The sequence below is a fragment of the Parus major genome, chromosome Z (genome assembly GCF_001522545.3).
Source record: "Parus major isolate Abel chromosome Z, Parus_major1.1, whole genome shotgun sequence".
Lineage (NCBI taxonomy): Eukaryota > Metazoa > Chordata > Aves > Passeriformes > Paridae > Parus > Parus major.
Window position 1 is genome coordinate 17,926,190 of NC_031799.1, and position 15,826 is coordinate 17,942,015.

The window sequence follows — 15,826 nt, forward strand, 5'->3', positions numbered from 1 at the left end:
TTTTTCTCATATTTCTACTGTATCTTTTTCCACTCTCTCCTCTTGATTCCCAGCGCTTTGAAAATAATTTCCACCAAAAACAAGAAGAAAAATTCTTATTTCATCTTTCCCTGACTATTTGGTTTTCATTTTGTTCTTGGCTCATATTTTTATGTAGGTAATGTTTTTTCCAGGGAGACAACAGAGACATGATTGAGCTGTGATTGCCTTTCTTGAAATTAAACTATTTAGCATGCCAGTAAGTCTGAAAGTGGGACATTTGTCAGTGTTGTTGTCAGGGCTTACAGAGGGTGCAATTGTGTGTGGTCTTGACCCAGCCTGCAAGAGCAGCCCTGCTGCGGAATGGAACAGGAACATGAGTGGTTCTCCAATCCTTCCAGGGCTGGGGCACAAGGCAGCAGCTCCCCAGCAGCAGGACTGGGGCGCACCTTCACTTGCCTTGGGTATGAGCCCAGGGGTAACGCTTGCATTAGGCATCTGTGGGCATGTGGGGGGTACTAGGCAGCTGTGAGTTTAGGCACTGAACTGAAGAGGCATTTTTAGTGCTGTAATTTTGGCATGTAAATCAGGAACCAAGTGGGAACTGACACCTCAGCTCACAGTTTGCTAGAACAGCAAGTTCTGTTTTGCCTCTGTGCCTGACTGGAGGCTGTGGTGCTCAAGGCAGGGTCACCCAGAGCTTAGAGAGCACGAACATATATGATTGCATCTAACTTTGCATTAAAAATGAAAATAATTGGGATCTGCTGCAATATGCCTGTTCAAACTTCCATCCTTCACTGGTTTTTACCTCTTTTTAATGGTCAAATGTTAGTTCCAGGAGAAAGAGACAGACTGACAGCACTGACAAATACCAGTCTTTTGTTTACTTACAACACAGACAGGGTATTGGCAGAGCAATTACAGGCTTCTGTCCCCAGGATGTTCTTGTACTGTGGGAAAAGCCAACCTGCCATTGCCTTCACATACAGAAAGTTGCATTACAGCAAAGTTATTTAATGAGGAGCAAGAGTTTGCTCAACCCATGTCTCCTGTAAACACACAAAAAAAATCTTTGCCAGAAATCTAATTTATTGCCCAAATTCATTCATTAAAAAAAGTTTCTGGAAAGTGCAATGGAAATCAGTACAACTGGAATTTATATGAAACCTTCTGTTCTGAAAGACTGAAAAATGAGATGTTAGCTAAAGCATGACCAGTAACTGCTCCTTGGGTCTGTCCATTTTGCCACAGCTGACATTTTGCCACCTTTACCTTTGTTGTTGTTAATAAATTCAGCCATGATAAAGACTGGATAAATACCTTAACATTTCTATTAATAATCTATGTCTTCCTTTTAATTCACTATCTTGAATGGTGATAAAGCACTGCTCTTCACTGAGATAACAGAGTCCTGTTCTGAGGCTTAATGTTGTTTTAATAATTTTCTTGTCACAGTCCAGCACTTGAGCTTGTTAAGACAGGAGAGAACCCAATGCTACTGATCTAGAGAGCAAAGCATTGCAAACCAGATCTGCTGCCATAACCAGATAGCTGCTGATGTAGGAGATACTTTGAAGAACAGCAATGGTCTCCAGCTACTTTCAGCCCTGTTTCCTATGAGGGATGACCTTTGCAGTCATGCCATGTGTGTCCTTCCTCTCTTTGACTAGAAGATATTGACAGTTCTGAGGAAGTGGATGTCTGAGCAGGGGAGAAAGATCTTGCAGTTGCCTTGACTGACAGCCTGTAATGTGAATGCAAAACTTATTAGGCACTATTTATAGCAGGCAAGAAGGTAAGTGCCTGCCACTGCCCCCTCAGAACTGCCCACAGGATGCAATTCCAAGAAAATAAGGCCTTACTAACTCCTTTATATACAATGATATTGTTAAATTATTAATTCCCATGGCTTCCTGGAGTTTGCTTTTTACATCCTACTCTTACAAAGGCAGCAGCTTCCTGCAGCCATTTCTTGCTCTTATGCTTTAGTCTCCTACTACTCTTCACAATTCTGGATTGAAGAAGACAACTACAAAAGCGGCACTAAGGACCACAGTTCAAGCTTGTCTTCATGTATGTTTAGAAGGATAATTATTGAGAGAACATTCCCTCATGGACATCTGTAAAACATAACATCACGGGTGATAAATTAAATTGTCTTTGTTGTAGTCAAACACTGAAACCAAAATGCCTTCCTGATCAACTGGTGAAACATCAGCATAGGTCTTGTCTGTATTGATTGTGGAAATGTGCTTAAAATTTGCTGTCTAGCCTGGGCTCTTGATGTCACATTTTCTCAGGAAGATGAGAGGGTGCAGAATGTTCTCTTTGCATATGACTCTGCTTTCTGGGCATTTTTTCTTCCCTCTGTTTTGAAAGCAGACATAAGCAAGTGTTAATGAGCAGTCATGAAGGAGCCTCTACAGAGCCAGCTCACATGTGAGACAGAGAGGGTACAAAGTCACTAATTCTGGCTGTGTGATTCAGATGAGCCATCTAACTGCTCTGTATTCATTGTAGATCACCAGGTGAACAACAGCACCGTGGCAATGCCCTGTCTAGCTCTGCTGCTGTAGTGCTCTGTAGGAGCTGCCAAGAGCTTGCCAGCTTTCTTTGAGTCAGTAGTAGGGAAAGCGGGAAAGAATCAGCAAAGGAAAATAAAATTAAACACAAAATAGGCATTTAAATATCGTACTGCATGCACCACACACTTTGTACGTATGTTCAGGCAACACTTCTATGTTTTGGATTTTCTGATTTTCAACTCTGCTCTGCCTTACCTACCCACTTATCTCTTGGGCTTGTCATGTCTTTGCAATAATCTCCCCTGCTTGGCTTCATCCACATCAGCAGTACAGATCATCACAGGTGATGGGAGCATGGTGTTCTTTCAGGTCTGCTTCCCTGGGCATCACCAGATAGCTGCCTTCCTTCACACTTACACCCTCATGGAAAATGTTTCCTCTCTGTTAATAGTAAGCAGTAGAAAAAAGCCCTGAAGAAAGTACTTAAAGTCATAGAACTTAGGCTGTCGTACATAGGCATTAATGAAGCTTAGGGTGTCTAAGAGCCATTAGTAAAATAATTGCAAGATGAGTCAGGAAAGAAGGAGGTGTCATGGGGAGAAAAGATCTACAAAATATTCCGTAACAGAATGAAAACAAACAGAATTCAAGTGCTGACTCCAGGCACACTCTGCTAGGAAAAGTGCTGCATAACTCCTTGAAACTGTTTCACAGTCAGGGTTTTGGTTAAACAAACAAACCAGCCAAACGAAGCAATCTAATTTGTTTGGGTATCTTTCACAAGGTAACACTCACATGAGAAATTGAATCCCTTGCCCAGGACAGTCAGTTGCTGTTTGGGTGGCTACAGGAGCCTCTCTTGCAAGGGTCTTTGTAATAGTGTTTTTGGCTGCATCAGATGAGATTCTGAACTCCTATTCTGCTGAATTTTTGTAATCCAGTGGGTCCTACTTGTTTTGTACATACCACAGTGCTTTGATGGCAATTACCAGAAACTGCACACACCTTCTCTTAACTGTCTTAATTGACTTCAAAAGACACTTCTGTGTTACCACTTCTGCACCTGTTAGAACAGTTTCCATCTTACCTATGTGCAGCTGCATCTGTTTTACAACAGAAACTGCCTGGAAGGAGCTCACATATATGCCCCATTCTCTTCTTGGGAAGATGGATGTTTATTTGCACATTTGAGCATATAAATAGCACCTATCATAGGCCTACACACAGCAGGAGCTGTTTGGACTGATTTCCAAGACTGTCCAAAATTCCTACCTGTACTGTTCCAGTAAAGAACTGGATTTGGGTGCTCAGCCACTTTCTCTCAGGTCTGACCATTGTCTTATTTATGCAGCAAAGCCTAGCCTAGAAGGTCGAAGCAATTAATATCTAAGGTGATGGAATACCATCATAACATGATATGCAACTACATCACAGCTAAGACTGCTATTTCCTTCTTATATCAAAATCATATCTGAAATTTCACAGAAATCACCACAGCTGTATTTTATTTAAATCAATTATGTTGTGCTTGACACTGTAACCCTCCATTTGACCTGGAGAATGGGTGCTTTGTAAGTTTTCCATGATGTTCTTATGCAAAACATCCTCACCATAATAGTGTGTCTGTTTTCTTGATTACAGTCCAGATACTTGTTACAATATTTCAAGATACTTGTTACAGTATTTCTTGACATGCACCTCCTCTCGTCTTTGTGACTTTTCCTTTCATTTTTCTGCTTTTCTCTGTACAGATCTCTTACCTAGATATCATATCTGCTATTTCATGATTATGCACATTATTCCATCTTTATAACTGTAAAAACTGTTCCACTCATAAATGTCCTTAGGATTCAGTGTTCTTCCTATCATCTCCAAAGCTCTGGTGTACCATTCCCCTGTTGTCACTCAGCTCTTCTGCCCTGTGGTTCTGCTTGTGGGGAACAGCTGCTTTCCACCTCCTTCTGTGGAGAAGACACTAAGAGTTGTGGAAGATTCTTGACTGTGTTGTGGGGCTAGAGTTGCATTGGGGTTTCAACACAGCATACTGAAATTTTGGAGGATCTTCCTTTCCCCAAGAAACTCTCAAATTATCTGAACAGCTTTCTCCTCTATGGAGCTCTGCAGGAGGGCCAAAGCAATGAGCAAGTGATGCTACACTGGCTTTCCTCATTTTTCTTCTAGTTTAGAACAAAGGAATGTGTGAGCAAAGCTCAATTAAAGCAATATCATAGAGATTCAAACTGTATCCCTGTATGGAATTTTTGTAGAAGGTCTTTTACTATTCACAGTTTTCCTGCTTTGTGGAGAAATGTGGAATAGAAAGGTTTTGATGCCAATGTATTCTCATACTGGTGAGCTTACTCTTACACTTCTTCCTGATACTAACAGAAGTCATATGACCAAACAAATCCCTGTATAGTATTTGTAACTCTTGTTATCTAAACTCCCTATGAACACAACTCCCCATGAAAGCACCTAGCTTTTGTTGGTGCTTAGCTCCTATACATTTAGATATTTTTGTACTTCATGACACTTCAGTCCAGCACATTACATAAATTTAAAATATGAAAAAAAAATTCAGAGCAGTGTTGAGTTTGCACATATCTTATTACTTCTTGCTGGGTTATCATGCCAAGCTAAATATAATTATCTGCAGTAAATCTAAGGTAGAACTCATATTACAAAAGCTGCATGGAAAGCAGTTATAGGACTGAATGTGTAGATTGCATTCTGTTTTGATAGCATGCTGAATACATAATACTAGTGTGACCAAAGTATTTGCATTTAAATTTCACGTGGCCTTTCAAAACAGAATAAAACAAAACATTAAAAAACACAAACCAAACCACCAGACCCACAAATATCTCTCCTACCAGAAGTTTCAAGTAATTAAAATTTTCTGACAGGGATTTTTCTCATAATTAATGACAGTGGTACATGCACATTAATATTCAGATTTAATCAGAAGAAAACAAAATAGTTATGCAAAGGCTAAACCAATCTGTACAAAGGCTTCTGTAAAACTACCAGTGAATCAGATGTTTTGTAAATTGTTTCAATATTGAATCCATAGGTAGTGGAAAGACAGGAATGGAAGAAAATTGTGAATTATCAGGGAACAGGTCACCGATGTCATAACTGGGGAAAAATGTGGGAAAAGTCCTACAACAAAATAAATTAAAGAACACAAATGCTTTGCAAAGGAAACAAGCATGAGGAAAGACCCAGCTCTGGCAGAAGCCGCCTAGGTTGTAGCCTGACCGCCAAGCTGCAAGCCTGGCCTAGATGAATGAGACACATGTGGGAGGTGAGACATGGTACAAATGGGAGCAGAGAAGAGAACTTAGGAAAACTGTCTCTGGAGAGCTTTGAACAGCTGTCTCTGCTCCATAAAAACTTCCAGTGTCCCTTAAGGGCTAAGGATAACTCTGGTTTTTGCCTTTGGGATAATCACTGGGAATGAACAGATAAAAAGTCCTTCTGTATAAATTAGTTATGATGTTTTCTTCCTTATGTGCATTTCTGGGGTTTTTTTATCAGTTCTGTTTGTGGAGTTAGGAATTCCTTTGGTCCCATGGATTCCTGTTTATCTTTAGTAATTACAAAATTGCAAAAAAATCTTTTCTTTTGCTGGGTTCTTTATCTGTACTTTTCCAAGTATTATTTTGTATTTTGGCACCACCTTAATAACACAATGGAAATTGCTGTTTCCAGCTGAATAATGCTCAGAGGGATGTAATATTTAGAGATGGAGCAGCAGATTACTTGTTCCCAATGGCTGTATATATAGGGCATTCCTAAAATAATACTCTGAAACAGATTAAACTGTATTAAAGTAGAATTTTTCTAAGGGAATATATTTGGAGTGGTCCTAACTTTATCCAGCCTTGTATAAAGCCAGTAGCACTAGTGTACTTACTCTGATTGTATTACAATTTTAACTGCTCTTTTTTCATATTTGTGCCCTCACATGCTTCCTTTCTGAATGTCTTTTGCTCAAAAGAAGTTTGTATATTTATTTGAGATACCGAAATATCCCTAGAACATAAATATGTTGTTTATTTTCTTAGGATTTGAGTTTTTTGAAACAAGTGCCAAGGAGAACATTAATGTCAAGCAGACGTTTGAGCGACTGGTGGATATCATCTGTGACAAAATGTCAGAAAGTCTGGAGACGAATCCCACCATTGCTGCCAGCAACCAGAACACACAGCTAAAGGACACCCCTCCTCCACAGCAGCCCAACTGCAGCTGCTAATGCAGCAAAGGCAGCTCCAGTGTGTTCTATTGCCAACAGAGTATTTATGAATGGTCTATATGCGTTTATTTATACTGTCTTACTGATTTATTTAGGAGAACAGTCTTGTTTTACATCATCAGCTGTTTGGATATGCATATGGGGATGGAGCAGTTTTAAATCTGAAAGGATTATCTATATTTTAGAACCTGGCTTTTGCATGCAGGGTATATATTCATTTCTCTTTTCTTTTTACTCTTTTATGTCACGCTTCAGCTGGTACCATGTCCTCAGACCATGTTTGCCTATAATTGTCTCTCACTTCATTGGTTTTAAGTTATATAGTTGAAACTTTAGGGTAGTGGTCAGGGTGTTTTGAGTTAATTTCCTGATGCCATTTGTGTATTTTCCTGATTGAAAATGAATTTAGAAGTATTTCTGTAGTGAGCCAATCCCTCATTCTGTCCAGATCACTTGTACAAGGGACACTTCTTGGAGCACATTGCCTTGGCAAATCTACACTCACTATATTACACGTCCTGTCTGACTGAAAACTGCAAAATTTGAAGGAAGATAGATCCTGGACCTAAAGCCATCAAAATGCCCTGTGAATTTCCAGCTCGATATGGATATTTGGTCCAGAGTCTCGGAGATATTAGGTACCTCATCCTCTAGGGACAGCTAGTGTATTTACTTTTACATAGTCTGCATGTCTAGCTAATAATTTTCTGAAACGGGACTGAATTTCTCAATCCATTATTATGGAGATCCCAGTCTTACCTATCCCTGTAGTAGAATGCTAGTTAGCTCTTTCCATTTCTGCCTGCATGAGACATTAACCACTCAGTCCTATATTATGTCCGACAGAGCCAAATCCATTTTGTTTGGTTGTTCATAGCCAAAAGCTGCCTTGTCACATTGTTCTCAAATCTGTGTGTTTCAGTTTTCAGGAATTTCATCTCCCGTTCAGTCACTAGACAGCTACCACCACAGTGGCTTCAAATGTCTGCATTTTGCTCAGATCTATTGCAGAAATGTTGATGGTGTCAGTGAACTGAAGTTTGACCTCATTTTTTTCCATTTATTTTGGCAAGAGAATTGGGATTTTTAAAACTTTAGGAGTAATAAAAAACTGTCAACATTTCTAATCTTAGGCTGAATACATTGAAAAGATGATCAAAAGACTGTGGAGATAACAGAATAAAGTACAGAAATTAATTTATAATAAAGTGTTAAAATAGTTATATTTCACAGTTTTTACTCTGCTAGTAACTGGTGGAAGTTTCTTACATCTGTATCCTGAAGTGCTTTGTACAACTGCTTTACTTGCATCACAGTGACCGTTTTTTTAACTAAACAGTATAATTGAAGAAGCGCCTATTATTTTATTTTTCCAATTATACAGAATTTAAGACAAGGCTGGCATTTTTTAAATTGTCAGCAATGAGGAAAATCTGAAAAATAAAAGGAATTAACACATAGTATACTGAATGTCTCAACAACTGCAAAGAAATCCTTCTTTACAGTTTATGTTTTTTGGAGGTAATTTATATAACTCCTGATATACACTAAGAGAAAAATGGCCACTTTTTAAAAATCGATTAAATAATCTGAATACACTTTGACACTATAAAAGTTACTTCCAGACAAGGCATATAGACACATGTAAAATAGATATTCTAGAAGGGTTCTACCTGGGATGCCTAATTTAAATGAATCAATGCTGTCTTCTGTCTTCAGTCTGGGTTTTAAAACCATGTCTGTCCTCTTAGCTAGTTTATTTAAGTACTTTTCCCCCTAGTAGACAGGGAGGCTGATTTCTCTCTATGAAGAGAAAGCACCCTCCTTTTTTAGAGTGGAGGACCATCCAGGTAGAAGTGGTATGTGGTATCCAAATCATGATCCTGTCTCTCTCCAGGATGGTTTTTTTTCCCTCCCCTATTTAAGACAGCATGTTGCTATGTGTGCTAAGAGACTTTCACTAGTACACTTTCACCCACTTGATGCCAGCTGATTGGAAAAAAACAAAAGCAATACAAAGTTAAGCAAACTTCATTTGAGATGCCTGCTGGGCAGTTTTACATGCTTATCTTGTTATGTCAGTGATTCCTGCTCCAGAAGAAGGAGCAGGAAAACCTTGAGACAGAATCCAGCTTCAGCTCTCAAGTTCTTAAGACAAATCTTAGGTCGTATTATTCATCTGAACCATCTCAGGCAAGGAGGGGAGAGACATAATCACGTTGTCAAGGATCGTGGGCATGTCCTGAATCATGCAGCTTGGCTAGAAGTGCAAGTATTCTTCCAGCTTTGCTCTGAGATGTTTGGTGTGAAATGGTCATCTGTTCACAGTGCAATAAGGGAAAAAGGCTTCAAGGTGTCCCTTGAAAAACAAGCAGCCACACTTTGCTTGTATTCTATTGCAATGAATTTAAGACCCTCCCTGTCTGTGTCTATGACCATTTAGACTCTAATAAGTGGTAGAAATACATTATTGGCATATTCTTTTTAAACAAATTGAGTGGTAGATAAATAGTTCTTTATGGGGATTAATTGGGATTAATTAATTGGTTTTCATTTTGCATAAGGAGTCTGGGCAGAAGAGTAACAGCAAAATCTAAGGAGAACCCCTGCTTAAAGTTTCTGAGGCAACTAACCTGCTAGGGCTCTACACATATCTGGCCTTCTGCATGAGATAGGGTGGCTGGAGGAAGCAGCTGTCAGAGTAGTGTTGCTTCTTGAGTGCTAAAAATGTGTTAAAAGGAAAAAGCTCATCTGAAATACAGCAGCAGAATGAGTTGTTATCTAAAATCTCCTTGGAACTTTGTACTAACACTCAGGCATTGCCATGGAGTTGAGAGTTAAATTAATTTTTTAAAGGTTCAAATAAAATCTTTGGAGTTTTTCAAGATCAGACTGTCTAAAACCTTGGGAGAACCACTCAGCCTTCTCAGCTGATACCGTTTTTAGTAGAAGGTTGGAAAGGATGACCTACTGTGGTCCCATTAAACCAAATTTGTCCTATCATGACTTTCTCTGAAACTGAAAATGTGTACAAGTTCAAGCAGGCTTTTTCTTTTCAATCTGAGTTACCCACTATTGGAAAAGTAGGCTTTGATTTTCCATCACAGGTTGGTTTTTGCAGTCCTATGCTTCACAGTAATATTGAGTTTTCTGTTATAAAGTTGGTCACATTTAGATCATGAGCATCATGATCTCAGTACCTCTCTCAACTAGAACTTGCCTTTCATAGAGAAAGTGTAAAGAGAGAAAAGCTTTTAAGAAGCAACTTACTGTGCCTTCCCCAAATATTCCAAGAATTCTGAAGGGGACTAGCAGTGTTAGAATTTTTATTCTATCTAAAATTATGCCTTGGCCTCCTATGGAATAGAATATCCAATAGCAGCCGGTGTCAATCTGGTTCAGCTCCTCTTGACTTACGTGATAGAACTGCAGTTTTCTTAAATTCAGGTAGGCTGAACATTTTTGAAGGACCTGTCACAACTTGATCAAGGGCTTAAATTTTAACAATCAATGCCTTGTTTTTCACATATATTCAGTAGTCACTGATTATGAGTTCCTGGAGGAGACAAACAGGTTTTGGTTATATCCCTGATCTCTCCAGTAGTGTGGCACAATCCCTTCAGGTACCAGGGTACAAAGCATGATATTTTGTGCTGGAAGAGGGGAAGGCTTAGATGAAAACTGGGATAGCAGAAACAAAACTACTTTCAGCCTCATCACAAATATTAGTGAAAAAGTTCTTGCATACCTTGCATTAATTTGTTGTCACTTTCAACATAGAAATAAGACTGAATGTCATAGCAAGTCATTGGTCCAGCCATAGATACCCCCTTCAGCTGAGATTTACCCACTTGGTGAGATACAGCAGTTGATACAGAGAGTATGTTAAATTTCTGAGAGATGAGATGCCTTTAGGCAGAGTCCTGAGCTCCATAGTGCCAGCTGAAGCCGAACTAATACTACACAATCCTTTCTTCGTGTTGTGATCTAGACTAAAGCTAATAGCAGCAGGCTAATCCTGTGCATGGGCACTAGCCTTATCATGCTCTGACAATGTGTTGCTTGTTGCACCTTCAAGCTACTGGTCAGAAAATACCTTGGGAGCACCCAGGAACATGGGGATCGACTGGTTCCTGAGGTGCCTCTGGCACCAACCTGCCAAACAGCTATCCAGCCCTGCTGGGTTGAACAGTCAGGTGCACGGTTTTGATTCTTTCAAGAGTTCATGCTCACAGGTTACAAGTGCAACTGACTTAATACTGTGTCTGTTATTTTTGGTGGTGGTGGTTAGTTTATTTAGACTTGTTCATTTGGTGTTTAAAATAAATATAAACCAGCCTAATTTTCTGTCAGAAAGTACTTTTTCTCTCTGAACAGCTTTGTAAGTGACTGTTACCTGGAATTGTTTGTTCCTTTGTGCTTATACTTAATGCAACGCCTAGAGAAATTACCTGAGCAACTACATCTATGTGGCCTTTCCCAGAGCATCAGTCTGAAAGATTAAATTTTCTTCCCAGTCTGCTCAGCTCTGTATATTCAGCTGTAACACCTGCATCTTCATTTCAAAAATGAAGTGATTTCAGGATGCATAAAATTGCTGAAATTTGATCCTAACTTTGAGAATGCTTTAAATTTGCTATTTTTAGGGAAAAAAGTAGCAAAAATTCTACATTTTGTGGTTATGTGTTTGTTTCTTCAGAGCAGACTAGTGATGTTGCAATTGCATTCCAAGAGAAACCCCCTTATGAAGTCCACCCCTCCTGAGCTACTCTTTTCTGTATTTATTTTTAAGAAGTAAGTCTTATTATTTACATTTTTATGGGCATCAGCTAAATTTCAGTTCTGATGACAGACTGATTCCTCCTAGGCCTGTTTCATATAGACTCACAATGTATGAGCTTAGTTCTTTTTTAGCATGACAGATTTAGCAATGTGAGACCATGAGTTTGAAGCCTCATAGATACATCCCCAGGGGGTTTAGCAACATATCTTCGCTTATGCCAACAGGGGAAAAAGTTAATTCACACCATTAATCACCATTCTGATTCCAAGGTTGATCACTTGTCCAGTCTCATTTAAAAAGGCAGTGCATTTCAATTATTTGAATGAACTCTATCAGTTTTATTTAGGAGTAAATGTAGTTCACCTTTGCAAATTAAGCTTTCTTTTTGCTTTCCTTTTGTTTATCCATGAGTGCTCAGTGAAGCAGAATTTGTGACTACACACATATTATATGCACATATATACAATTGTACATCTTTGATACTCATTCATTTTCCCCTGTTACTTGTTTATATTCCATGCCACCTTTCCCAAATTTATCCTTAAATTGTCGTTACCGCTGGAAATCAAATGTGTTAAATTTGAAGACCATAGGTTTAGTAACCATGGTTCCAGCAGAGGTGGATGGCTTGTCATTTGTACAATAAGGTACTTGTTATCTGATCTGGGGGGGAAGCAAAAGTCCTGATTTTCACATAACTTCACGTTCACCTATAACACACAAAAATGAAAGTTAGATAGAAATTGTTTACCACATCTGGTGATAAATTTCCTTGAGTAATTCTGACATGTACCTGCAACTAGTGATATATGAAATGTTTGTGCTGTAAATCCTGTTTGGTATTTTGTCAGTAATGTCAGATGTGTTGTGACTCAGTTGGATCGTCACGATGTGTAACCTATGTACTAGCGTTTGTGAATTTCAAATGTCTTACATGTTGCATGAAGAAAAAAGTTATAAAAATTGATATTTTTTCTATTTTCTAATACCTCAAGACTGAGGAATCATGGGCCAATAAGTGCAATATTTAATTATTTATTCAGTGTATATAAACTTGTGTGAAAGGGAGAAGCATCATGTTTGTGTGATAAGCTGTTGATGATGCCTGTGTGGCTTAAGATTTCTAGTAAATGTACACGTCTTGTAGAAATATTATATAGTAAACACTTTACCTGTGTAGTGTAAGAATATTCTTAAGTAACCTAAACTATTTTTCATATATAAGATTATGGTTAAAGATATTTGTATGTTTACTGCAAGTGCATGTCAATTTTACTTTTAGAGTTCTGAATGTCCTTTTTTGAGAATTGTCATGTTACACCAACACTACTTTGACAGGCCTTCAGCCAGAAAATACTTAAAACCATTTATAAACTGCCTGCCTATATTTTTTAAAGCATGTTCTCTAGAAGCATTCAAAGAACCTTTTAGAGCTCAGCATTTATGGTGAATTAATTATTTATTCTTAGAGTCTGTTAAGTGCTCTGTCTGCCTATATTGCATAATATCATGTGGACATGTTTTCTTTAATCTGATACAGTTAACTCATAATATTTACCTGAAGTAACAAATAGGGATATCCAATATTCTTGAAGATGACTTGTCAAACTTTGGTTGGTGCCCTGGTTTAACATGTTTGCCATCAACGTCAAGGTCACAGTCAGCACCACAGCAGTGGTGACCTTAATTGGTTGCTTTTGGCAATTAAGTTTCTTAACTTCTCTAGATACTAAAGATGGAAGAACTCCCTTAAAGATACTGGTTCACATTCTTCACTTCATTTTCACATGGCTTTCAAAGTTCAACAATTTCAGTATTAGGAATAAAGCTGAGGTACAAATGGAAAAAAAATTGCAGGCCAGAATCTAACCTAATCTAAATTAAAAGGAGACATCCAATAATTTATTTATTCCTGCTTCCTTGCGTAGTTCTAATTCACTAAGACCATAAGCAAGGCCATCAGCACTCAGCAATATCTTTGCATACATTTGGGACCTTAAACCCTGAATCACTGATCTGGCCATGGGTTCCCAGCTGTGCCCAAAGACCTTGCAGAAAAGCTCATTCTGTTAATTCTTGCTAAATCTTTAGTTTCAAAGGCATGTGTCATCTGCACTGAGAATTTTCTGAACAGAGACAGGCCACTGAGTCTGGGCCATGAGGAGGAATTGGGGAATTGTTTTTGCCAGATAATTTTCCTAAAAGAGTATATTCGTTAGTACCACACTAAAAAGTACATAAGTAGATTTTTAGTTTGATCTGATGCATTTTTGTGACAATGTTAAGAGGTTGAATAAGTTATGGTTGTTTGTTGTGTTGTTTTGTTTTCTAATAATTTGCTAGATCTGTAAAAGAATGAAATTCTAAGGCCTACTGGAAACCGCTATCAAGGGTTTCCTTTGTGATATCATCAAATACATTCTCTGAGAAAGCAAAGTAGCCAAATTGCATTAAGTAGCACATGACAGTACTTGCAATGACCTGAAAAGTCCTTAAAAAACTTTTTTTGTACCTAATGCCATTAAAACTTCTGCAAAATTATATAGACCAGAGTGAAATGAAAATGTATGTAGATAGAAATTTGGGATTGCTTAATATTAAAAGGAAATTATTGGCATCATTATTGCTGAGCGACAAAGTAAGAGTCGGAATATGGGGTACCACTAAAATGGAAATACACAGTCTGCTACAGGACTCCCTAAATTTTTTATTGTTAAGTGACCTGACAGTTCAAGGGCTGGAAGATAATTTTACTTAGCTTTTTTTATAATTCCTCATAGACATGTGATTACATGCATGAAAATAAACGCTTACCTTGATAACATATAGCTGTTCTGGTTCTCTCAAACCAACTTGTTTTCTGAACTGTTCTTGAAGAAAAATTGAAGTATGTGTTTAGGATACCTTCAGGAGGGGGTGAGACTCAATCTGTGCCTTCTCCCCCGACTCTTACTGCAATATAGCTACTGTGGTTTTAAAAATTATGTTAGCTAAAATGCTGCTGGGTGATAAATTTTGTGAATCTTTTCCATAAATCCATGGAAGCTCTTGTCTGAATGTTCAGTACAAGTTTCATCCACATGGAGAGTTTTAATTCCGTGCAAATGTAATGACCATGTGTATTCCATTGGGTATTCTGTTTGTATGTGACTTCTGTATACCAAGTGGATTTTGTTTGTTTAATTTTTTTGCTGAAAGTTTTTTTTCCTTTTGCAATTACAATAAATATTCAAGAGACTATATTCACGAATATCTCAGTTGTGGTGACATGGTCTTACATCCCACCCCCCTCCCCTCATTTATTTCCTTTTACTCACTAAAACTGGAAAAGAGTAGCTTCATTTTTGACTAAATGATCAACGAAGATACCACATCTGCAATAATTCATTTCACTAATATCCCCTCAGTAGCACTGGTGACTGTAGCTCTATATAAATTCTCTAGAATTCACTGGAGGCTTTCCCTTAATAGTCTGAAGGAGAAAGATTTTTTAGACATTTCCCTAGCAAAAACTCGCTGCTTCTGTGCTGACCCTTTAAAATAGGGCAAAGTTTTTTCTTTGGATTTTTCACTATCTAAACTTCTAAACCTTATATATGCTTCTTGGATGCTGTTCTTAGTTGATCATGTAAACTTAGTCCAAATATTCTTAGTCCATCTCAGTTCTGGTGAATGGTTATTTCACACAAACTAGGATGTATCACTGTCCAGTTATTGCTTTTTCCAACACTTACACACACATTTGTGCTAGTTTGAACCCTGCTGTGACTCTTGAATTTATTTTCCCTTCACATAAATCCTAATCTATTGATCAGGTTGCACCATCCCCTGTCCTCTCCAGCTCCTGCCAGCAGGTGTCCACCTACAAACTCCTTTAGCATACGTCTCTTCTCACTGTTCTACTGTGTCCTAGCCAAGTCCCCCTGTTTTTTCTAGTATATTTACATCTCATCTGCAAAGTATCTCATGGTAATTGCTTAATTTTCTCTAAACATTGAGTGCTTCCTTGCTTACTGTTTGTGATCCTATATCTCTAGACAGGTTTTTCCTGAAGTGTCTATTTGTGCAGCTCACTGCCCTCACGCATAGAGCATCTCTTTGTAGCACAGACTCTTGTCTTCAGATTTCTAGTAAATGTACAGTAAATGTACATGTCTGAGAATTAAAATCCTTCATTCCTTCCAGATATTGGCATATGCTGTGTCTTTTCCATCTACCTCTCTCATTCCATTGCTCTCTGAGAATGGCCCTAATATACTCTGTGTATTAGGGAGAGTG

At 38.3% G+C, this 15,826-nt stretch overlaps 1 protein-coding gene across 1 annotated transcript in view; it reads left to right on the forward strand.

Annotated features, from left to right (window-relative positions):
* RAB3C (RAB3C, member RAS oncogene family) overlaps positions 1-14,790 on the forward strand; it is a 134,254-nt gene extending 119,464 nt beyond the window's left edge. The window contains 1 exon segment of the mRNA XM_015615013.2: positions 6,578-14,790. Coding sequence (XP_015470499.1) covers positions 6,578-6,765 — 188 coding nt within the window. The 3' untranslated portion in view covers positions 6,766-14,790.
* Positions 14,791-15,826: the final 1,036 nt, after the last annotated feature.